The sequence below is a fragment of the Protopterus annectens genome, chromosome 1.part0, assembly GCF_019279795.1.
Source record: "Protopterus annectens isolate FY-2018-M chromosome 1.part0, PAN1.0, whole genome shotgun sequence".
In the NCBI taxonomy this organism is placed as follows: Eukaryota; Metazoa; Chordata; order Ceratodontiformes; family Protopteridae; genus Protopterus; species Protopterus annectens.
In genome coordinates this window covers 223692686-223716271 of record NC_056725.1, presented here as the reverse complement: position 1 = coordinate 223716271, position 23586 = coordinate 223692686, and the positions used below count along the sequence as shown (strand labels likewise).

The window sequence follows — 23586 nt, the reverse complement described above, 5'->3', positions numbered from 1 at the left end:
TAAATGTTATCTCACTGAATCTGTCCCCAAGTGTGCGATCTCCATGATATCACTTACATTGTACCCAAATAGTGTGGCATTTGTGTTGCAAGTAACAGACTTATCAGTGGGCAGCCCATAGTCTTTTTGCAACTGACAGATCTTTCCATTTGTCTATAATCCACTACAGGTTTTTCTAATATCCCCTTTTGCTTCAACTCAGCCACTGAAACAATGTCCAGTATTATTTTGGACATATCTATGTATTTTCAGCTGGTATAAGCTCTATAAATGGTACATGTTTGCTGATAACTATCTCCTCTGCTGAGCTCTGTGAACCTGGCACATAACTCTACAACTTCCCCAAAGACGTTGCTGATTCGTCATCTGGTTCCTTCTATTCCATACGGTTAACCAATGTCTCATCATTCAGTCTGCCTTCTGACGTAATATTCATTTATTTCCGTAGCAACCGTCTCCTACATACATCTGAAAAGAAACGGAAGCTCTCTGGCCTGCAGTAGAGAGAGAGTAAGTCAATTTCCCTGGTTCCTTGGACTAATATCCCTTGGTCATTATGAATACCATCTTGGGGCTTCTTTGAAAAGAGGCCATAAGTCTGCTGGTACTAACCCTGTCAATGAAAGCATATACAAATCTATAAATACTTAAATATCCAAAATAATTTAAACCAGTGTATCCCTTTACCCATTTTTTTAATTTCTTATTTGTAAGCATGAGAAGTGCTTTTTACACAGCATGATTGTGCATCTTCTATTAAGATGCTGTATTGATGGAACTAAATCCGTACAAGTGATATCCAAATCTTTTCTCATCTTAATACAAATCTTTTCTCATCTTAATACAAAAAGGCCTTTAAACACATCCTTTACAGATGGCACTCTGATAAAGTTTTCCTGCTTCGGTCATAAACAATTGGCTGATCTTGTTAAAACTCATTTCATAAATAACTGTAACTACATCCATTTAAAATTGTAGCCCTTAATGATATTTGTGCAGCAGTTTCATGGTATTTACTCAATACCTTTGCTAGGCATTATGAATTGAATCTCCAGGTCCAGATCTGGTTTGAGGACTGCTCTTTCCACGGGTATATTTTACTAGGGGTCCACGCACTAGTAAGTACTTGACTCTTCCCTGACATTGCAGAAACTGGATGCCACTCCTGTCAGATATGAAAGTTATTTACTTACTTAAATAGAACAGGTTGCTTCCTCTGTAATAATGTAGCATAGTTTCCCCTGCTGAAGCCAAAATATGCTCATATGTTACTTTTGTATACATGCTTTTACTGTAGCAGTGCAAACCTGGTATCTGGAGAAGGAGAGCAGTGAGGTGCATGATGGGATTAGAGAAGTTCTTAGCAGCCAGGGAAATTTTGATTGTAGAGTACTCCTAACATCTGCAGCCTTAGTCCTATACATTATGAAGTATGGATCCACGACTACAGATCCAGCAGTATGGTAAATGTATAGCTTTTTGTTTAGTGAAAGTTACATGCCTTCCTTCCCCCAGCAAAGAATGGGGCACATCATTTCTGATGTTTTATTTGAATCTTGTACAGTTTCTTTTTCTAGTTGTATTATATATTTTTTAATTAAATGCAGTTACTTACTACATTCTTAAATCTCTCTCAAGGTTAGAAAGGGCTCAAACAAATTAAGAACCTAGTAATGCTGCTTCTATATGAATGCCCTGCCCACAAATCAAGGTTCCATGGAACAATTAGTGAGACAGCATTTGTCTTCACATTGGGAAAAATGACAGCTGATGAAATTTCTGGCTAGGAAAGAAGATGCTTAAAGTGAATAAACCCAGATGTTAGGGTTCTGGTACTGTGGCAGTGGCCTCTCCTCAAAGGTGCCCTGTTTTTGTAACTGTGTTCAAGTACAACTGTACTCCTGAGAATTGAAGTCTTTTGGTGTGATCTCTGATTATTATGGTCAAAACCAATGAAAGCATTGAGAAATATTGAATAGGCAAGAAGTTATGTCCATTTTAGTACAAAAAAATCATCCTTATTAATGTCTTCTGGAGAAAGTTACTTGGCAAAACATGGCTAAGCAGATTGTGAAATAGTATTATCTGTTGAAGTTATGCAGCTTAGACATTTGTCGAGGAACTATACACATACCTAAAGTAGGTAAGGACTAACTTTTTTGTGGATTTGTGCAACAAAAGTCCACAAGTATGCATTTTGAATGATTTTGGAGAGCATGATATCTGGGCACATCATTTTTGTCATTTTCCTTAACTGAAATCCTGAGTTTATGGAAGTGTGACATCCCTCCTCTGGGCCATTAACTCGATCCTTACCACTGACATTGGTGAGGGACATTCACTTGGAAAAAATGGATACATACAGTATTTTCAGATGCAGCTATCTGCACCAAGCACAATTTTCCTTAAGAGCACACTGGGAACACACTCTGTCCTGAGGCTGGGTTTCCCACCCCCCTCTCTCTCTCTCTCTGTCTCTGTCTCTGTCTCTCTCTGTCTCTGTCTCTCTCTGTCTCTGTCTCTCTCTGTCTCTGTCTCTGTCTCTGTCTCTGTCTCTGTCTCTGTCTCTGTCTCTGTCTCTGTCTCTGTCTCTGTCTCTCTCTGTCTCTGTCTCTGTCTCTCTCTGTCTCTCTCTCTCTGTCTCTCTCTCTCTCTCTCTCCCTCTCCCTCCCTCCCTCTCTCTCCCTCTCTCTCCCTCTCCCTCCCTCTCTCTCTCTCCAACCCCAAATAAGACTCCCCACTGACACAGCTGTAAAGTTGAGTCCTCACAGAGTGTTCCAAACTAAGCACTCCACCATCTGCTCTGTGTCCCTGCTTCAAGTAGCTGACACACACACACAGACCTGGGAAAGGCCGGCACAGATTTACCAGCTGTGCCATCTCTGCCCAGACTATAAGGTAGTTACTGCCACCAGAACACTCCAAAGCCAGCTGCGCTAAGGCTGTTACAAGGGTGCCCAGTTATATTGAGTAAAATTAATATTGGTACAAACGGTAGTGTTTAACTAATGCAGCAAGGCAGGAGCGGTCATAGTCTCACCAAATAAATAAAAGTATTATGAAAGTTTAAAATATTCTCTAAAAGACCAGCCACAATGAAAAGTTTAAATATATGTCTGAAGTTGTTAATCTTCTTCCTATTCATCACTGATGGGTTCGGTTCTGAGCCCTCAGAACCGAGTCGGCCTTGTACCAAGCTTGTGTGCACCAAAAAACTCTCGAGTTAAGCAGCTACCCACAATGCCCTTTGCTCAGTTACCTCAGATCTCATTTGCCGCGCAGCCATATAGCAGCGTTTCACCGAGCTCTCCATCTAAGTGCTTTATTCTGATATATTTACAAGTTTTGTAAAAGGTTTTTCCTCTTTATAATCTGTTCTTTGATATCTATATTGTTTAAGCTCTACCCACAGGTATTTCTTATCATTGTTTGTATTTTCTTGGTATTTTCTAACTTTATACCCTTGTTGTATCTTGTTACCATTGTTGGTATTTCCTTTCTCTCTCCTTCATTTCCTCTCTTTCCTCACTCTTTCCCTGTTGAGTGAATGTGTGTTCTGGGATGTCTGAAAAGAAGGGAACTACGGGGTTTAAACACTGCTCTTCTTGCAGTGGTAAACTACCGAATAGTGACCTCCATGAAGAGTGTATGTACTGTTTGGGGGTTCCGCATTTGTCGGCAAAAACCCCGTGTGATGTTTGTGCTAGTTTCAGTCAGCAGACGCTGAATGAACATCATAACAAACTGATCTTAAAGGGCCACCCTGCTTCACCTTTTTCGGAGGCTATTTCTGCGATGGAGGTTTCATCCCCCTCCTGCTATGGACAAGAAACGTCCTCGCTTGGACCCCTCTTCACCGGCTGGTGACAGAGGTAAAAGTCACAAGCACAAGGCCCATAAGTCCTCATCTGAACACCATTCTGCCTCCTCGGTGCTGACTACTACATCGGTTCCGAGCTCTGCTCCAGCTAAGCTTACCGAGGTCGCCTTGTCAGCACCTACCCCGGCATTGACTACTACGGCTCCGTCTACTGCCTTGGTACCAGCCAGCTTATCAGTTTCTCTCTCTGCACTGACCTCGCCCATTTCTTCTCCGGTATCTGTTCCGACAACTATCTCGGAACCGTTTTTGTCATCCACCCCTATTGTAACTTTGGCTCCTAGCCCATTCACGACTCCAACCATACCGTTATTGCCAGTTTCAAAATTGGAATAGTCTGTGCTGTTCCGTGATGCACCACAGACCCAGTACTCGTCTACTGTGGACTTGTTTGCTGGACAAGCCTGCAGTCCCTTTTTGGACCGGCCTGATTCTCCCTCAGGGGCATCGGTGAGATCCACCAGGAGCCTTTCCTAATTGGATGTGGTGCGCCTTTTTGACCAGCTGCTGACTGCCAGGGGAATTTCAAATCCGCCTAGACCCTATCCCACTCCTGGCTTTGGGTCTATTTCTCTAGCAACCCCTACTTACTCTCCTCTCTTGGATCCCTCGGTTCCAAGGCTCATTTATCCAACTTTTACTAGAGGACCCCCCCCTTCCTTGGCACCGACAACGACACTGTCTGAGGCTCTGAGATCCCTTTTGGGTGTCTGTTCTGTCGGAACCCACCCTTCCTCAATCTCATGCTTGGGGTGGGGTGGAACCTCCGGTTCCGGTCTCATTTCAGACGGTTTTGTCGGTCCTGACTTTGGATCTGAGAGTGACTACCACTCAGAGTCTGCTTGAGGCTCCGTCCCCGGGGGCGGACTGTCTGGAGCGGGGTGTGACCCCGGTTCTGATTTTGTCTTCTGTTCCGGGCTCCCACTCCTCTTCAGGTGGACCCGCTTTCTGGGTGATGGAGAGGGCGCTTGCTGCTGGCAATCCTCCTCCGTTGGTTATTTCCCCAGTTCCTTCTGAGCTGCAGCTGTCAAAGGCCACCCCCCCGGACTCCGAGAGCGCAAGGCCCAGGAAACCCCTGTCCAGGGCATTTCCCTTTCTGAGTCTTCTTCGGATGCTCCCACCGAAGAACCCCCTCGGAAACGGGTGTGTAAGAGGAAACGCATGGACTCCCCAGAGGAGTCCCTCATGGAGGATACGGACTACGATGATTGGGAAGTGTTCCCACGGTCACCACCCTGACCGTCTCCTTCGGAGATATCCTGGAAATCTTGAAACAGAGGGGTGACTGGAAGTCCTCCAACCCTTCCTCTGAGGAATCCGTATTCCTGCAGGCCTTTCGCTCTCGGCCCTTTACTTCTTGGGTGACCCCCCCGCTGATAAGTTGGTTAAACTCATCGTGCAACGGGCATGGAAGAACCCTGACTCCAGTGAGGCCATTCCCGGGAGATCAGACAAAGTTCTCCCCTCCAGAGGATTAACCCCATTGGTCTAGAGGTTTGCCAGTGGACGCTGTGGTGCTGGCGGCAGCCATTAAAAAGGACCTTGCAGAAGAGAGTCCTGCTGTTCACCTGCCCAACAGAGAGTCCCGGGCAGTGGACAGGTTAGGGGAAGCGAGTCTTTGCATCAGCGACCTTAGCAGTTAGGTCTCTGAACTTTCTGGCACATTTTACGAGGCTCCAGAGAGATCTTATCTACAAATTCTCCGGAACCATTGCGGGCCAAGTATCTGATGGAGCATGAGAAAGTTGCTACCCAACTTGCCACCCGTGAATCAGTATCTAATTCATCCATGAGGTTGCTGTCACACGCAACCGAAGGAGCAGCTAGAGCTGCGGGTGCAGGCGTAGTCATGAGATGACATGCCTGGATGTGCATTTGCGACCTTGCGGACTGAGCGATCTGCTCTGTTCGGTGCTAAGGTCAAGGATACATTAGCCAGGTGCGAGCAAGACGGGAAGACCTTGTCTGCCATTGGCCTATGCTTTTCCAAACCCCAGTATTCCTTCTCCATGAATCAGAGGAGCAGAAAGATGTGGCACAAGAAGTCTCAAGGTCCTTTCCGAGACGCATGTGGTGAGGTCTCCCCCAGAGGCAGAGGAGGTTTTAGTAATGGAAAACATCCCCTTTCGGGGCAGAGGGGGTCCCTGGAACCAGGGCTCCCGAGATTCCTTCTCTGGTAGACCATATCAGCACTCGTGAGGCGCTGCCCGATTGCTTTCCTCTGGAAGCAGTCGGGTCATGTTTTTCTCTGCACCAAGCTGCCTGGCTCTCCATTACGAATGATCGGTGGGTACAAAGAATCATTACCAGAGGCTACGATATTCCCCTAATAACTTATCCAAGACCTCCGAAATCCCTTCCTGATATTCCACCCAAAGGGAGGAGGCAGCTTCCGGAGTATGAAAGCTATGTCAAAAACGAGCCATCCAACAGGTCCCCCCAGATGGTGAGGATCAGGGTTCTACTCGAGATTCTTTTTGGCGTCAAAACCGGGGACTGGAGGCTCATTCTGGATCTCAGCCAACTAAACAAATCGGTAGTTCAGACCAAATTCCGCATGGTCACGATTCAATCTATCCTCCGCTTTCTGCGGGAGGGTGTGTGGATGTGCTCATTAGATCTTCAAGATGCTTATTACCATATCAAGATGGACAAATGCTCCAGGAGCCTCCTTCGCTTCCGGTTGGGAGCCAATCACTACCCAATCACTACCAATTCAAAGCCCTGCCTTTTGGTTTCTCAGCGGCCCCCAGAGTGTTCACGAAATGCCATGCAGTGGTTACAGCTCATCTGACTTCAGGGATTCCAGGTGTTTCCATACCTAGACGATTGGCTCCTGTCTGCCCCCACCAAGCGTCTTCTGGTCAAGGCCCTATGCTACACACTGGCTCTAGTGGAGTCATTAGGCATTACCATACATTGGGAGAAATCAAACCTTCAATCATCACAACTGGAATTCATAGGGACAGTATTCAACAGCCAATCAAGCCTGATCTCACTTCCTCTCCACAGGCTTCAGAGACTAAGGGCACAAGTTCAGGTAATACTCTGTCGAAGCAAGGTGTCTGCAAGGAAAGTTCTCCAAGCATTGGGATCTATGGCTGCAGTCATCCCCATAGTTCCCTTAGCCAGACTACACATGAGATTACTAGAATGGCTCTTTCAGGCCCAGTGGATACCCAGTCTTCAACCCCCTGAGCTTATGGATTCTCATCACCAACATTTGCAAACAAGATCTCCTCTGGTGGATGAGTACAGACTAAAATCCTTGGTGTTGTCCCTTCCAGGTTCCACAGCCCTGATGGGGTTGGGGGGCCACTTCCAGAGAAAGTCGGTCCAAGGCACGTGGTCCGATTGTAGAGGTCAATTTGCATATCAATGTCCTGGAGTTGAGTGGTGCTATTGGCGTTGCAAGCTTTTCATCCGCTCCTTCTCTCGAATGATTGCCGTCTAGTCAGACAACATGTCCATGGTCTGGTACATAAACAAACTGGGAGGGACCAAATCTTACCCCCTATGTCACGAAGCCATGAGAATCTGACAGTGGGTGATAGCTTCCAACCGATTTCTGATCGCAACGCATATCCCAGGGAGCTCCAGCATGATTGCGGACAAGCTGAGCAGATGCATTCTTCATCCTCACAAGTGGTCTCTCAACCTGAGTGTGGCCGCGGAAATTTTCAGCTGTTGAGGCCAGCCATGCTGCAACCTTTTCATCTCCCTGTCAAACAGAAAATGCAGTAGCTACTTTGCCCTCTTTCCCCCTCTCAGGGAGTCACTGAGAGACACTTTAATCCACGATTGGCCCACGGGTCTACTTTATGCTTACCCTCCGATTCCTCTGATTCCCCCTGTTCTATGGAAAGCTATTCGGTCGAGAAGCAAAGTGATCCTCATTGCCCTGTTCTGGCCTCGTGTGGTTTCCTCTTCCTTCGACTTCATCTATTACAGCCTCCTTGGATCCTAGACACTCGTATCTCACCGACAAGGGCTGACTTCCCCGAATCTGTCCACTCAAGCTGACAGCTTGGTTTCTCCACTTCTGTTAGTTGCCAGGCAAGAAACCTTCTTCTCACTCCGTGATATTATCTTAGCCTCTCGTAAACCATCCACCAGGAAACTTTATAGGGATAAATGGAAAAGATTCTCTATTTGGTCGCGTAATAAGAAGCTACACATGTTCTCGGCCCCCATAACCACTATTATTCATTATCTGGTTGAACTTTTCGACAAAGGGGCCTCAGCTTCCACCATTCGAGTCATTCTAGCAGCTGTTTCCAACTTCCATAACAGGTCTGATGGAGTGCCACTTATCTCCTCTCTCCTTTGCAAGACCTTCCTCAAGGGTATTTTTCACAGCAGGCCTCCCATCTGACAGCCGGTGGAGGCATGGAATAAGTCCTGGGTTCTGCAGTCTCTCTCCCCCCCCCCCATTTGAGCCGACTGCGACATGTGATCTAAAATTCCTGTCATGGAAATCCTTATTCCTGGTGGCTATAACTTCAGCCAGAAGAATTAATGAATTACGAACATTATGTATCGAGCCCTTCTCTGATCTTTCATAAGGACAGAGTATCACTTCGTACTAACCCATCCTTTCTCCCCAAAGTGGTTTCTGATTTTTCGATTAACTAGTCCATTGAGCTCCCTGTGTTCTTGCCAAATTACTCTTAACAAGGGAGAATACTGCCTACGTTCCTTGGATATTCATAGACAATTACGTTTCTATCTGGACAGAACTAAATCCTTTCGCAAGTCAGACCAACTTTTCTATTTCCTTTGCGAGTCCTAGAATGGGAGGCGCAGTATCGAAAGTTACTTTGTTTAAATGTCTCCAGGATTGCATTGCCTTCACATATTCACTTACGGAGGGATTGAAGCCTGGCCAAATCAAAGCTCACTCAACTAGGGCTATTGCAGCATCTGTTGACTTCCACTCTAGGACCTCCATGGATGACATTTGTGCAGCTGCCATTTGGGCTAAGCCCCATACTTTATCAAGCATTACAAATTGGATCTGATCTCCAGGGGAAGAGCGGCCTTTGGTTCTATAGTTCTCAGGAATGTTCTTCCATAAGGGCCACCCAGGTTCTTCAAGTAGCTGGGGACTCTGTCCCATCATTGAATAGGAAGAAGATTAACAACTTACGTCTTACCATAACGTTCCATCTGAGTTGTTTATCTTCTTCCAGTCATCACACCCTCCCACCGACCCCCTCCTAAGGTTCCTGGCAGATCTTCTGGGTCTTTGTGGTGTATTAGGGTTTCTGCGCAGAGATGTTTGTTGCATGCAAACTCAATCTGAGGTAACCGAGCAAAGGGCATTGTGGGTAGCAGCTTAGCTCAAGAGTTTTTTTGGTGCACGCAAGCTTGGTATAAGGCCGACTCGGTTGTGAGGGCTTGGAACCGAACCCATCAGTGATGACTGGAAGAAGATTAACAACTGAGATGGAATGTTATAGTAAGACATAACTTCTTTTTAATAATAAAAACATGAAAATACTGAATATCTAGTTACAATAAACATAGAGTTCCACTCACGGGAAATATTAAAAGCAACACTGAGGGAAAGGTTCACACAGATGCAGAAAAGCAATACTTAACTAATCGCACTATATTTTCCTGACTGATCTAAAAAATTACTGTCTCCTAGTTCTTACTAAAGCAAGGCAAGATGAAGTGGATGACTGGTCTTGTATCAACTGTTTTGCAAGGTGCTATTAATTGTAATAAGATTGGGCATGATACCTTGGGGGGTTAGAGGGAATGCATATGAAGGACTGCTCCGTGTTTGCTGTGTTGCAAGTGTCTTGAACAGTATGAAGTACAGCTTTGTATGAGTATGCCAGAATGTTATTACATACATGTTCATTATTAGATCACTGCTGCAGTAGCCTAAGCTTTATGGAATGTCATGCCACAGACTGAACAAGCCAAACAGTTTCCAAAGCTTTTAGGTACCCTAGTCACTGCCCTGCAAGAGGGAATCGGGATGAAATCGGTGGTAGGCCACCAAAACTTCAGAACTGTCTTGCCAGAGAAGATTATGCTCATCTGCAGGCTTTGGGTGATTAATGGTTAGCTAATACTTCTGCAAGGCTGGACAGATAAGTAATCTGTTAGGGTTTACCTTCCTCATAATTTTTTTGTGAAGAAAACTGTGGTTAGTCACTACATTTTGTACAAGAAGCTTATATTTGGATTTAAGGTTCTATGAAGGAATCCCGTGGGATTGACTTTTACCTCAGATTTTATTGTTAGGGCTTGAATTTTTGGTTTTGAGGGTTGTTGTTATTGTTTATTGTTTTAATTTATTTTATTATTTTTTTACCACAAAACTTAAATTCTTGTCGGTTTTCTTTACTGACTTTGCTAAGCTCTCCTAAACACTTATCACACACCTTTTTTTGTCTGACAGCTGGTCGTAGGTCCTCAGTGGGTATTCTCATATTTGTTTCCTTTTTTTTTTTTTTTTTTTTGGTGGGGGGTGCCATTTCTGAAAATCTGTGTTGAGGGACTGGGGTAGTGCGTTTGGTGGTAGTCACTAAAATGGTTTACCTCAAAGTAGTTTTCAGTCAGGAGGTAACACGGACTCTTCTAGGCTCCACTGTCCACCTGTGACGCTCCATTTTGTGGCTAAGACATGGACATGCATCCCAGTAATACTGTTAGTCCTTCCCAGAGCTGCAAGAAAGAAGTTACTTGGGAGACTCAAGTTTAACCTCCAGCTTTCTCTTTGTTTCGGCCACTAAGTGTCGCAGTTGTGGCCATCAGTTGTTCCTTGTACTGTTTGTTTTTCTGTCCGTCCCTGTGGTGCTGCTCTTCAAGAAGCTACCAAGGATCGGGACATAGGCATATTCTTGCACTGGCTGTTCAGCTGCTCTTTTTGGGTAAGGCAGAACCACCCTACTGGCATTGGGGAAGAGACCTGGGGGATGCTTCCTCACTAAGCTGCTCTTACGGGCTTTGTTTGGTGAAGGGGCATTCCTTTTAAGCCAATCTTTTTTCCTGAGGGACCTGCCAAAAAAAGGAAACTTAAAAAAAACTTTTTTCCTGTCCCAAAGCAGCTAAATAAGATTGGCCAGGTTTTGATAAGGGTTTATTTAGAGTCTTTTGATCTTTTAAATGCTGAACCATCTCCTCCAAAAAAAAAAAAAAAAAAAAAAAAAACAAAAGTTATGAAAGGTGTTTATTGTTTCCTTTCATGGTGTACTGAATGCTTTGCGTACGAGATGTCACACTAAATATGGCATATTAATTTTGTCAAAAACTGAAGACTGGATCTGCATACTTTCCACCCAAATAGCTCTTGTAAGTTCTATTTCATTAGTAACATGTATTCTTGTTAAATACTCCCCTTAAAGATATTGCACTGCTAGTGTCTATTCTTGTTAAATACCTCATTCCAGATATAGCTTGTCAGCAACTGTACTTGTTAAATTTATTTATTTATTTTATTTTACATTTGTTGACTGGGATAGTCCAACTGGATATATGTGCATTTTCAGTGGAGGCCCGGGAAGAAAAGCTCCAATTACACAGTTTGATAATTATGCTCGTCTCTTATGTGTGATGTTCTAAGTAGTTACAGTGTAGCCATCTAGTAGGGTCTTACATATAATGTGTGTCACATTATACAAAACTAGTAGGATTGCAACAATCTGTTTTGAGCAGGAAGTGCATACAATACTATAGGTACTAAACCGTAACCGAAGATACATTATGTGCTATCGTACACAAAAAAAAAAAAAAAAAAAAAAAACAGTGGGGTGCAGCAAACTATTTGAGCAAAATATGCATACAGTACTATACAAGTAAGATAGTTTATTTGGAAATTAATCCGGGTTGGTACAGAGGTAAAGCTAGTGAATATTAAGATACTGTTTTGAGGCCTTTATTGAAGAGACTTAGGGTTCAAGGGTAAGTGTGGAAGAAAGTGAGTTCCACGTTTTGACAATGATGTTGTCAAACAGGGAGTCACCAGCTGAGTTAGTAGCTTTATAGGTTTGGACTAACAGTTTATTGGATGAGCGTAGTAACCTTGAGTTACTGTATTTTATAATATTTTTAAGTGCGGGAATGTTTTCAGGTTGGTTGAGAATTTTGTGAACTACTGTGAGTTGATTAAATAGTAGTAGGCTGGTTAGTTCTAGCCACCCAAGAAGACTGAGGTTTTGACAATGATATGTTCTATATGTTGAGCCGGTGGCGAATCTGGCAATATGTAGTATGCAGTGAGAGAGCTTGTTGAGTTCAGTTTTGTTCAGATTGGAGAGTACAGGGGAAGCATATAGAAGGGTAGAGAGTAGGTGAGAGCGGGCGATTATGGTCCTAGCTATTTGGGTAAGAAAAGGTTTGGCTCTATATAATGAGCCAAACTTCTTATTAATGGTTTTGTTGACATGCAGATCAAATTTGAGATTATTATCCACTGTTTCCCCTAAAAGCTTTGTACGGTCATCGGGAGAGATAGAGGTACCGTTGTTGGATGTTATATAGAAGGAAAAAGGGGTGGATCTATGAGTGGGAGTAAAGAGGACCAGTTTAGTTTTGTTGGGATTTAGCAGCAGAAGGTGACTAGAGAGCCAATTTTCAACTGTATTAAAAGTGTTCTGGGTTAAGGTTTGCAGCTCTGAAGGGGAGGAGGCTGAGCAAATCAGGGTGGACTCCTCTGCATATTGGATGCAGGTTGTTTCAGGGATGGCAGAAGGTTGTTTGAAGATAGAAAAGAGTAAAGGACCTAAAATTGAGCCCTGAGGGACACCAAGGGTGACAGGTAGCCAGGTGAACTGTTTATAATGTAGCCTGCTGTCTGCCACTCAGGATTGGAACCACTGAATAGCATGGTTATCCAAGGAAAAGGATTTTAGGGAGTGGATGAGTAATTTGTGGTTGACTATGTCATAGGCCTTTGACAGGTCTAAAAAGAGGACTGAGGATAGGTTATTCCTGTTTTGGTTTATGACATTGAAAAAGGAAAGGAGGGCAGAGATGGTGCTGTGATGTGGCCTAAAGAAATGTTGAGAGTTGGCCAGGAGACTATTCTGAATGAGGTAGTCCATAAGTTGGATATGGAGACAATTCTCCATTATTTTGGCGAGTGTTGAAAAAATTGCACTCTGTCTATAGTTGGACACTTTGTTGAACTACCACCTTTGTAGAGTGGGATCACATGGGATATTTTCCAGATTGAAGGGATAGTGCCATCCGTTAAGGTTTTATTGATTTGGATAGAAATGGGGTATGCTATGGTGTCTGCGGCTTTTTGTAGGTACTCTGCAGGAAGAAGGTCATCAAGAAAGGGTGGTTGGTGTTAATTTTTTGGTTAGGGATTGGATAAAAGGGGTGGAGACAGGTTAGAAGTGAAAGAGGGGATGAGAGACTGGTGTGTTTAGTGGTTGAGTTAGACTGAGCGTGAGTAAATTGGTTAGCTAGGGATTGAATAGTTTCAGTGAAGAAGTTATTAAAGGCACTGGCAATGTTCTCTGGGGATTTATGGATGGAGTTTGATGGGATTGGAGTAGCAGTTTGTCCTGGTTGACGAAGTCTGTTTGTTTATATCTGCCCAAAACTTTTGTGGATTATTCTGAAGCTTATGTTGGAGGTTCTGGTAGTAGCTTTTATGTCTCTCAAAATGGATTTTTTTGTTTCATTCCTAAGCTGACAATACCTTAATTGGTTGAGAGGGGCTTTAGTTCTATGCCGGTTGGACTAGACTTTATTCCCAAGTTTGATTTTTAACTTGGTTTCCTTTGAAATCCATGGTGCAGTATTTGATTTAGTTTTTATAGTACGTGCAAGAGCATGAGAGTCATGGGTGGTCAGGAATTTAGCATTAAAGTAATCTACTGCTTCATCTAGTGATATATTTTTTCAGATTGACCGGTTGACTGACTTTTGGAAATTAATAGGATTGAAGTTCTTATTAGTTTTGATTGTTTTGTAAGTTATCTGGTGGGTGGGGGTCTCTGCTTTATTCTTTAATAATGTAAGTTAGTGAGTGATCACTTAAGTCATTAGAGAATCCCGGCTGTATACAAGTTGGGATGGTTATTGATGAGTATCCAATCTAAGATACTTTCCCTGTTGGAGGGTTTGCTGATCCTAGTAGGGGAGGTTCTTATTTGTGTGAACCCAAACAGATTTATATGAGTGACTGGGGGATTCAGCTGAGCAGGTGTGCCAGTCTGTGTTGAAGTCACCAAGAACAATGGTTTCTTGGGGTAGGTAGTGGATAGCCAATGGAGGATAGATTCTAGAGTACGTATATTATTGCTTGGGGGAATGTAGACACAGATGATATTTATGCATTTGCAAATGTTAATTTGTAGTTTGGTAATGAGGATTTATGTGTCATTAAATGGGGGCAGTTGTTTGGGATCCATGTTGACACTTAGTGTGTTTTTGTAAAGAACTGCTGTCCCACCTCTCTTCTTAACAGTACGGTCTAATCTGTGTATGTTGTAGCCTGGGGGTAATATGTCAGAGTATAGTATCATCTACAAAGTAGACCAATTTGCTATCCTCAGAACAGCAACCCCAACATAGAAGCCTGCAAATCTGAGTATAAAAGAATGAGGGGTGAAAAGATGCCATTCCATCTAACAGTAAAGTGTACATACCCTTGTTAAAATGCCAGATTTTTGTGATATAAAAAAGAGACTACAATAAATCATTTCAAAACTCTTCCACCTTTAATGTGACCTGTAACCTGTACAATTCAATTGAAAAACAAATCTGTTAGGGGAAAATATAAAAAATAAATGTACAATAAGCTGGTTGCATAAGTGTGCAGACCCTTTGTTGAAGCACCTTTTGATTTTAATTACAGCATTCAGCCTTCTTGGGTAGGAGTTTTGACAGCATGGCACATTTTGACTTGCCAATATTTGCCCACTCTCTTCCTTGCAAAAGCACTCCAAATCTGTCCAATTGCGAGGGCATCTCTTGTGCACAGCCCTCTTCAGGTTACCTCACAGATTTAGAATTGGATTTAAGTCTGGGCTGTGGCTGGGCCATTCCAAAACTTTAATTTTCTTCTGATGAGGCTATTCTTTTGTTGATTTGTATGTATGCATGGGGTTATTGTCATGTTGAAAGGTGAAATTCTTCATCTTCAGCTTTCTAGCAAATGCCTGAAGGTTTTGGGCCAAAAGTGACTGGTATTTGGAACTGTTCATAATTCCCACTACCTTGACTAAAGCCCCAGTTCTAACTGAAGAAAAGCAACCCCAAAGCATGATACTGCCACCATCGTGCTTCTGTGGGGATGGTGTTTTTTTGGTGAGGCGAAGTGTTGTTTTTGCGCCAAACTTAATTGTGACCACAAAGTTCAACTTTGGTCTCCTCAGACCATAACACATTTTCCCCAAATACATTTGGGAGATTTGATGTATTGTTTTTTTCAAATTTTAGCTGGGCCTGGATGTTTTTCTGTTTAAGTAAAGGCCTCCGTCTTGCAACTCTACCCTATAGCCCAGACATATGGAAAATATAGGAGATTGTTGTCGCATACAGTATGCAACCAGTACTTGCCAGAAATTTTGCAGCTCCTTCAGTGTAGCTGTAGGTGTCTTGGCAGCCTCCTGACCAGTTTTCATCTTATCTTTTCATCAGTTTTGGAGGGACATCCAGTTCTCTGCAACATCACTGTTGTCCCATATTTTCTGCACTTTTTAATGATTGTCTTCACTGTGTTCCATGGTATATCCTGTGCTGTGGAAATTTTTTGTGCCCTTTTCCTGACTGATGCCTTTCAACAATGAGATCCCTTTGATGCTTTGTAAGCTCTCTGTGAACCATGGCTTTTGCTGTAGCAGGCAACTAAATAAATGTCAGGAAAATCCTACTAGGACAGCTGAACTTTATTTGGGGTTAATCAGAGTCTCTCTCTTTAATTGATGGCAGATGTGTACCCAAGAAGACTGAAAGTTGTAATTTCATCAAAAGGTGCTTCAACAAAGTATTAGTGTGCACACTTATGCAACTAGCTTATTGTACATTTTTTATTTTTTATATTTTCCTCTAACAGATTTGTTTTGTTTTTCAATTGAATTGTACAGGTTATAGGTCTCATTAAATGTGGAAAAAGTTTGAAATGATTTATTGTGGTCTCATTTTTTTTGTATATCCCAAAAATCTGGCATTTTAACAGGGGTGTGTACACTTTTTTTTTTATATCCACTGTAAGTAGTCTGATAGATGGAATGGCATATTTTCACCCCTCATGCTTTTATACTCAGATTTGCAGGCTTCTGTGTTGGGGTTCTTGTTCTGAGGATAGCAAATATGTCTACTTTGTGGATAATACTATACACTAGCACTAAACTCTTTAACACTACTTAGCAGAAAGTTGCAGGCCATTTACAGTAATACATTGACTTGATTCTTTTGAATTTTACTATAGTACTTATTGAAAAAAATGTGCTTTTTACTGGTAAGCAACAAACTACAGAAATCTTAACCAGTCCCACAGCAACAATTGGACTTTGCATTTTTTCACTTGATAAGTGTTGCACAGGAAATTGGCTCCAATAAACTACCTGGTGTAATAATTGACAGTGAAGGAAAGGCTTGATAAAGAAGCAATTTTATCCTGTTTAAAGCTAATAAAACGCTGGGTTGTGTTAATCAGCTCATTCCGAAAACCTTCCAGCACCCTTGTGCAGTGCTAATCTTTACACAAACCTGAAAGGCCATTTACTGCCCAGACTTGAGCAAGGTGCTGGGAATCCTTGCTATGCAATTGCAATAAGGGCTTAAAAACGCAATGTAAAGTGAAATGTCCTACAGTAGAGCACCTGTGTGTATAGCAGGGAACTGAGAGACATATTTGCAGGGCCTTTGATCGGAAACTGAAATATTGTCATAAGTACTCAGCATTACATGTGTGAATGATGCACTCTGAGGGCTTCCTGAATAATGGGATGTACAGCAGTCTACCATGTTGAGACCCATCATTGCAAAACTTCTTGTAACACAGAGTGGCTGGAGTTCAGCCAGCAACTCACTTCAGTACATCTAAATGTGCCAATTACTCCATGATTAAGTGTGCTGTCATAGCCAGTGTCCTAATGTGGCACAAACCACAGTGTTCTCTCACATTATTTACTAGTTGTTTAATATTCCTTGTTCTGTAACTAGATTTGGTGATTTGCACTACCACAGCTATGTTGGCAAGCTATGGAACAAACTTTGTCACTCTAGGGTGCTTATCAGACAACTACATTTAAATTTGCAATAAAAAAGTCTGGCAAGGCAGTGTTGTAAACTAGTAGTACATGTTTAGGTGCACTTCTTTTTATAGTTTTTATAAATGCACAGATTGTCCACTATTTTGAACAATTTATATCTGGGTAGTTACTTTTATAAGTAGTAGGTGCCCTAGCATTGTCTACATACCAGTGTTACTATTTTATCGTTTTATAATACAAGTAGACCACTCTGCTGTGTAGTTATTCTTGGGTAGGTTGGTATTTTATATAGGTAGTCCTTTTTTGTACAGTAACTTCTTTGGTTCTTTTTGATACACTTGTAATACTTGCTAATAAACGTCTGTAGAATGTTCGTATGTCCAGGTGGCATAGTTACCTTACAAATGTCTTTTTCCTGGGACTTCTGAAAATAGTTTCTTCCCAGATGGACATTCTAGGTTAGAAAATATAATAAGTAAATAGCTGCAATTTCACATTTGCTTGCTTATGTTAATGAAAAACTCTGTTGTGACCCTGAAATACAGATGGGAATCTCTTGAATTTTTGGGTGGAATGCCTTAAAGTTATTTACTTTAACAAATGCCAACACATTTGGAAAAGCAAGAGTCTAATCATTACTTTTTATTCAACCATATATCAGCTTTTACTAATTGTATTATTTTTCTTTTTTCAGATTTAAAAGATAACTTTACTGAACTGCACTTAAATGGCACCATTGTTAATGAGGAACCATTTTCAGATGCTGCCTTGTCAGAAGACTCTACTACCCAGCTGAACATGCGTGGAGTATTTCTACATGTGCTTGGAGATGCCCTGGGATCTGTAATTGTAGTTGTAAATGCTACAGTTTTTTATTTTGTATGGAGGCCATGTTCTGGAGGCTCGTGTATTAATCCATGCCTGGATGGTACCTGCCCTAGTCATAAATCGGTCGATCACAATCTTACAGATATGTCAGTTAACAGTACTGAGGAAATGCAACCCAAAGAAGCTGGTCCATGCTGGGTGTTATACTTAGACCCAACCCTTTGTATTATTATGGTCTGCATACTTTTGTATACTACCTATCCTTTACTCAAAGAGTCTGCCCTCATCCTTCTGCAGACTGTTCCCAAACAGATTGACATACGTTCACTCAACCAAAAGCTACGCTGCCTTGATGGAGTAGAAGCTGTCCATGAATTACATGTTTGGCAGCTAGCTGGAAGCAGGATTATTGCGACAGCCCACATAAAATGCCGTGATCCTGCTGTATATATGGATGTGGCTAAACGCATAAAGGACTTCTTTCATAATGAGGGGATCCATGCCACCACCATTCAACCAGAGTTTGCTCAGGTGGGCTCCGAGTCCACTGTATCGTTATGTGAGCTTTCTTGTAGAACTCAATGTGCTCAGAAACTGTGCTGTGGTAATGCAGACAAAGTCAGTTCTGAAAAGAAATTGGAGAAGATGAGTTCTGCTGCTCCTTCTTTAGACATTATTGATGAATCTCCAGAGAACAAAGCCATGGGGATTGAAAAAGTACAAGACAAAGCTGTAGTTCGAATTGATTTGGACTGTGAAACAGATAAACAGTTTGAATCCAGTCTGTAAATGGAACAGTGTTGTCCTCAAGGGTATATGCATCTCCACCCAGCACAGAGATTACATTTAAAATTGCTTAGCATTTGTATCACAGATCTGGTATAAAGCTACAGTACTGATGTGAAGTGTGGGAAAATCCTATGTGCACTTTTGTTTAGTGTCAGGATCTCAACTCTGCTGCTATGGGGTGGACTGGGCAAGGTCCTCCTGTTCACTTACTGTTGGAGTGTGTTTGAAGTGTTGAAGGCCCTTTTCACTGAACTTTAGTCCTTACTGATTTATGTCTCTTGACTGAATGAAAAAGAAAAAAAAAACAATGTTGTTGCTGTCTTGGAAAAAAAACAGCTGGCACTGCAGTCGTGATTGCCCAGCTTTATAGAAAGGTCCTACTACTTGATAATTCCCACAAAATGTTTTGATTGGCGATAATATTGGTAACCTAAACTTCAGTGAGTTGAAACAACTGGTGTAGCTTGCTCCCCCCCGACACACATTAAAATGTATCGAGAAATGTAATTATCTGTTGTACAGTGTTGCAACTTAAAATTGTAGAATTTTAAATTATTTTAAATTATTTTAGCAGCTAGCCACCATCTTTTAAATGTTTATTTAAAAGAAAAAAAAACTGAAGTATAAATGATCATTTTATAGGTCATGCTTTATTGCTAATTGTTTTTTTGGGGGAATTGTCTGTTGGGTAGGAACTCAGTGGGATTATTTTTTATTTTTAACTAGATCTGATTTTGTCGGTCACCCAGACCAAAATTTATGTTCAGTTTTGATGTTTGCATTGGCTAGTTGAAATGTGATTGCTTGTGAATTTCTCAGCAGATTAGCCTACGGTTTTAAGAGACAGTTTTACCTTGCTTCATTCCCTTTCCGTGAAATGATAGACTGTCTGGTGTACCATTTTATTCCACTCATGGATGCTGTGGCTGCAGGAAATTTATATCTTGTGCTTTCAGCGCACTTGGATGGATGGTTTATCAACTTTCTTCCAGACTCCACCTTTCCTCTTCCCTAACCCATTGATCTATTCCTAGCCATTACATCAGGCAAAGGGGACAAATCCTGGTGAGTACATGGATCTTCAAGTATGTGCTTTTATTATTTTTGTTCAGTTGTTTCTCTTGTATGTGTATGGCAGTTCTGTGAGTTTCCCAATGGTTACTCTTAACCTCCGAGTATAAACCAGAGAAATGCCCCTGCAAGGAAACAAATTGTTACATCAGGCAGCCATTTACTGTGTCTGCTGTGCCTATGCCTGAACGCAGGATTATTGCCTTGATCATTTTGAAAAGCTTTTATTGCCACTATTTATAATTAATGAAGAAAGCATTCTAGACTTGTCTGGCAAAAAAGTCTGGCGCCGGAAGGAGGAACTTGACAAATTCAGGAAGCACCAGAGGTACATTCAGCAGATCAAAGGCAACACTACAAAGGCAAGTTGCTCTTGGATGTCCAACCCCTTGTATTTTCTCTTATCCTTTTTTTTTCTGGCTTCTGCAGCAGAGACTGTGGTAGAACAGATGTTTCAACAATCCCAGAGTGTGGTATGTGGTACCCTATAGCTCTTCATCTGAAATTTTAGTTTAGACATTGTTGCAAGCATTAGGTTCACATGCACAGAGACGTATACTAGGATTGCTGTACTTTCATCTTTCACAGCAGTCAACAGACCCTTGCTTTAACCCCAATTCCTTCAGCTCAATGACAGTTGTGGCCCCCATACTTGGGGGATAATGCCTTATACCTGCTATATCAGTGCAGATGTTGTCACAGTTGTTGTCATGGCCTCCGACTTTGTCATGTTGGGCTCTGATGTAGGAGTTTTTTCCCAGCCCCACATATGATAACATCTGTGTTTTTTGATTACTGGGTTAGCATACTTGACACTTAGCCAGATGTCAGATTATCCAATGTTTTGTGTCCCATCACATGGTGTATGCCTCAACAGTGTTTCTGGTTAGGTTCAGATCTTGCCTATATAGTTGTGGGATCTCAGAAGTTAGCTCTCTTTGTCTTAATTAGCACAGGTGGCAGTAGGTCTTTTGAAAGTGGTAGCTCTCTTGATGGTCATTCAGCAGTGTGGGGACAGTCCTGTGAGTGTGTTCTAGGCTATGTTTTTGGAAGAGATGGTAGTAATTATATTTAGCCAGCCCAGGGTCTTGAGTCTGTGCAGTCCCTGTTTGGACTAGCCTATCAAATTAGGCTAACTTGTGCACTTCTTTGCAGTACCCTTCCTCTCTGCTTTAAGTCTCTCTCCCAGTTGCCACCCTGACTTTGTGTCAGTAATAAAGTGATCATTGGCCACCTTCTTGTTTTAAGGACTAACCAGAAAGCTGCAGAAACTGGTCATGTATTTGTCGTCTCACTCCTTGGGAGTTGGACGTAGTGTACCACTAACCAGGACACTGAGGAAGTTGTTGGCTCCATATGATTTGAAGAAAAATCTTTTTTTTTTTTGGGGGGGGGGGGGCAAGCATCTTTGTCATTATTTTATAACAGTATTACAGTATTTAGAATCATAGTGTAACATCATCTGTTTCACATTGCAAACATTTCCATCAATTAACAGCATTCGGCTCATTCCAACTTTGCTACTTCTTTTCACTGTAGCTGTATTAATCTGTTTCTCCCAGGGAATATTTCCATCCTTGTCTTAGCAGAGGCAAAAGCTCAATATATCATTTAATAAAACGTTTGGCCCTGCAGCTAAATATATCAGTCGTTCTCGCCATATGCCTTGCTGCTCTTTGTCATTTTGCACTTGAACAATTTGTGTCGTTGTTGTTATCCTCTGTCTCTCTCTTCATGATGTGGTGTTTCTGAATGTTCTTCCAAAACCCTTTGTTAGCAAAACGGGCACTCTTTCCTGTCACATTACCCATGGCAATGTTGTGCTGAATGTGTCAGTACCTCCATCAGCTACTTCGCCCTTCAAAATATCACTTTACTTTGCCTTTTTATCTTTTAACCAGTTTTATCACATATGGCCGGTGTCTTATCAGATAACTTTTTGTTAGTTATTTAAAGCTGTATCCTGAGAGTATTATATTTAAATTACAGCATCCTTTTCGTAGTTCCCATAACGTCCTGTACATTCAAATTTCATCTCCTTTACCTTATTACCACTCTGTGTCCATGCCTTTGCTTTGACTAAATTGTCTCCTCTTCATTATTTCATAAGAATAACATGGGATAAAAGCACCTAACCCAAGAACAAAGCAGCTAACGCCAACGTAAGACAAAAAAAAAAAAACTTTCAATAGCAACAAAGCATTCCGATATAAAATATCCTTCCTCAGTGCTTAGTCACCTAACGTTGGATCTTAATCTTGCATATTTCTTAACTGTATTAAGTGTTGTGTATTTTTCAAGTCGATAAAGAAGAGTTAGCAAGACTGGTAGACTCATTTCACTATACTTTTCAGTTGGTTTCTGCATACAGTTGTGTGCTGTCAGGGCAAAGCAGCTCCAGTCATATGCCCCTAATAAACAAAGTAATGGAATGTCCTCACGCTGACTTCAGAATAACACTCCTTTTTACATACTTTTTTTACATACTGTACATTTTCCATAATGTGTAATAACTGGCACCATCAAACTTTCCTTGGTCTGTAGATGACAGAATTCAGAGAGTCTTGCATCCATTCCTCTTTTACTTTTAATCCAGTTCTCTTTTACTTTTATAATCGTATACTTTGTGTTCCTTTATTTTTGGACATACATACGAGTTACATTGTGTTGTATAGCAAAACTAAAAGGCTTTATAATCTTTGGCCAAGTCTAACATAACAGAAAACCGTGGAGGAAAAGGAAACCTTATTGTAATACTTATTTTTCAGTCAAATGAGTTGCACAGTTTGGTAGGGAAACTGTTTATGTACTCTTCCCTTTCATTGTTCAGTGGTTTAGGAAACACATTGCCATGTTATAGTTGTAAATCAAATTATTTTTTTTTATTTTGAAGTGACACCCCAACCCCATGTGTAAAAATGGGAAAAAGGGGTTGTGGATGGATGGATTTTGTCTGTTGATCAATACATGCTTTTGCCTTCATTTTACACGTGGAACATTTTCCTTTTAGTCTGTTATATCTGTGTCATTTAAATCTGTTCCCTGTACTGAATTAAACATTTAATTTACAAAACTCCCATTTTCTTGCATTTAATTTGGCAAAAACCGAGAAAGATGAGGAGGTGTCCCATTATTATTTTCCTTTTCCAGTTTACAGCTAAACAGAAGTTCAATTTGTTGCCGTATTCTAGTTATAGCACTTGTGTATTTTTGCTGTCCTTTCATCTATGCATACCTTGGCTTCACCTTACTTGTGTAAGTGTTACTCTAGTCTAGGAGTTCCTTCACTTGACTTGTTCTTATTTTCCTCTAGTCTAAGATTTCCTTGTTGTTCGACTCCATCATGCATTAATTACAGTAAATATACTGTTTGTTAATGAGAAAATGGATATTACATACAGGTATTTGATACATGTGCAAATATAATGCTGGTTATCCTTAACATTTCCTAGGTTGACAGCTGTCTTACTAGGCATACATTTTGAAAATGTTTTTGTTGCAAATACTTGTCCTGTTCAAAAGAGAAAGATGTATTTCTTGAAACACAAACATTAAAACAAACTTACTTTAGATAATAAATATTGTAGTAAAATTGAGGCATCCGTCTTCATTTATCTTGCATCCAAATTAACATATGGAAGAAAAACTTGCAGTGGAAATTCTCTTGTGTAACACGTGTTCTAAGTTATTTATTTATTTATTTATTTATTTATTTATTGTGTAATTAATATTTCAACTTATCTAAAGTGAAATGCAAATTTGGGATTTCCATCCTCCCCCAACATATGTTGCAGTACTCTGCTGTCTTGAAGTATTAAAATTGAA

At 41.4% G+C, this 23586-nt stretch overlaps 1 protein-coding gene across 1 annotated transcript in view; it reads left to right on the top strand.

Moving 5' to 3' along the window:
- Window positions 1–23357, top strand: part of SLC30A1 (solute carrier family 30 member 1) — an 85146-nt gene extending 61789 nt beyond the window's left edge. Inside the window, exon 2 of the mRNA XM_044058044.1 lies at window positions 17768–23357. Within this exon, the coding sequence (XP_043913979.1) occupies window positions 17768–18690 (923 nt within the window). The 3' untranslated portion in view covers window positions 18691–23357. The remainder of the gene's footprint in view (window positions 1–17767) is intronic.
- The last annotated feature ends 229 nt before the right edge of the window (window positions 23358–23586 follow it).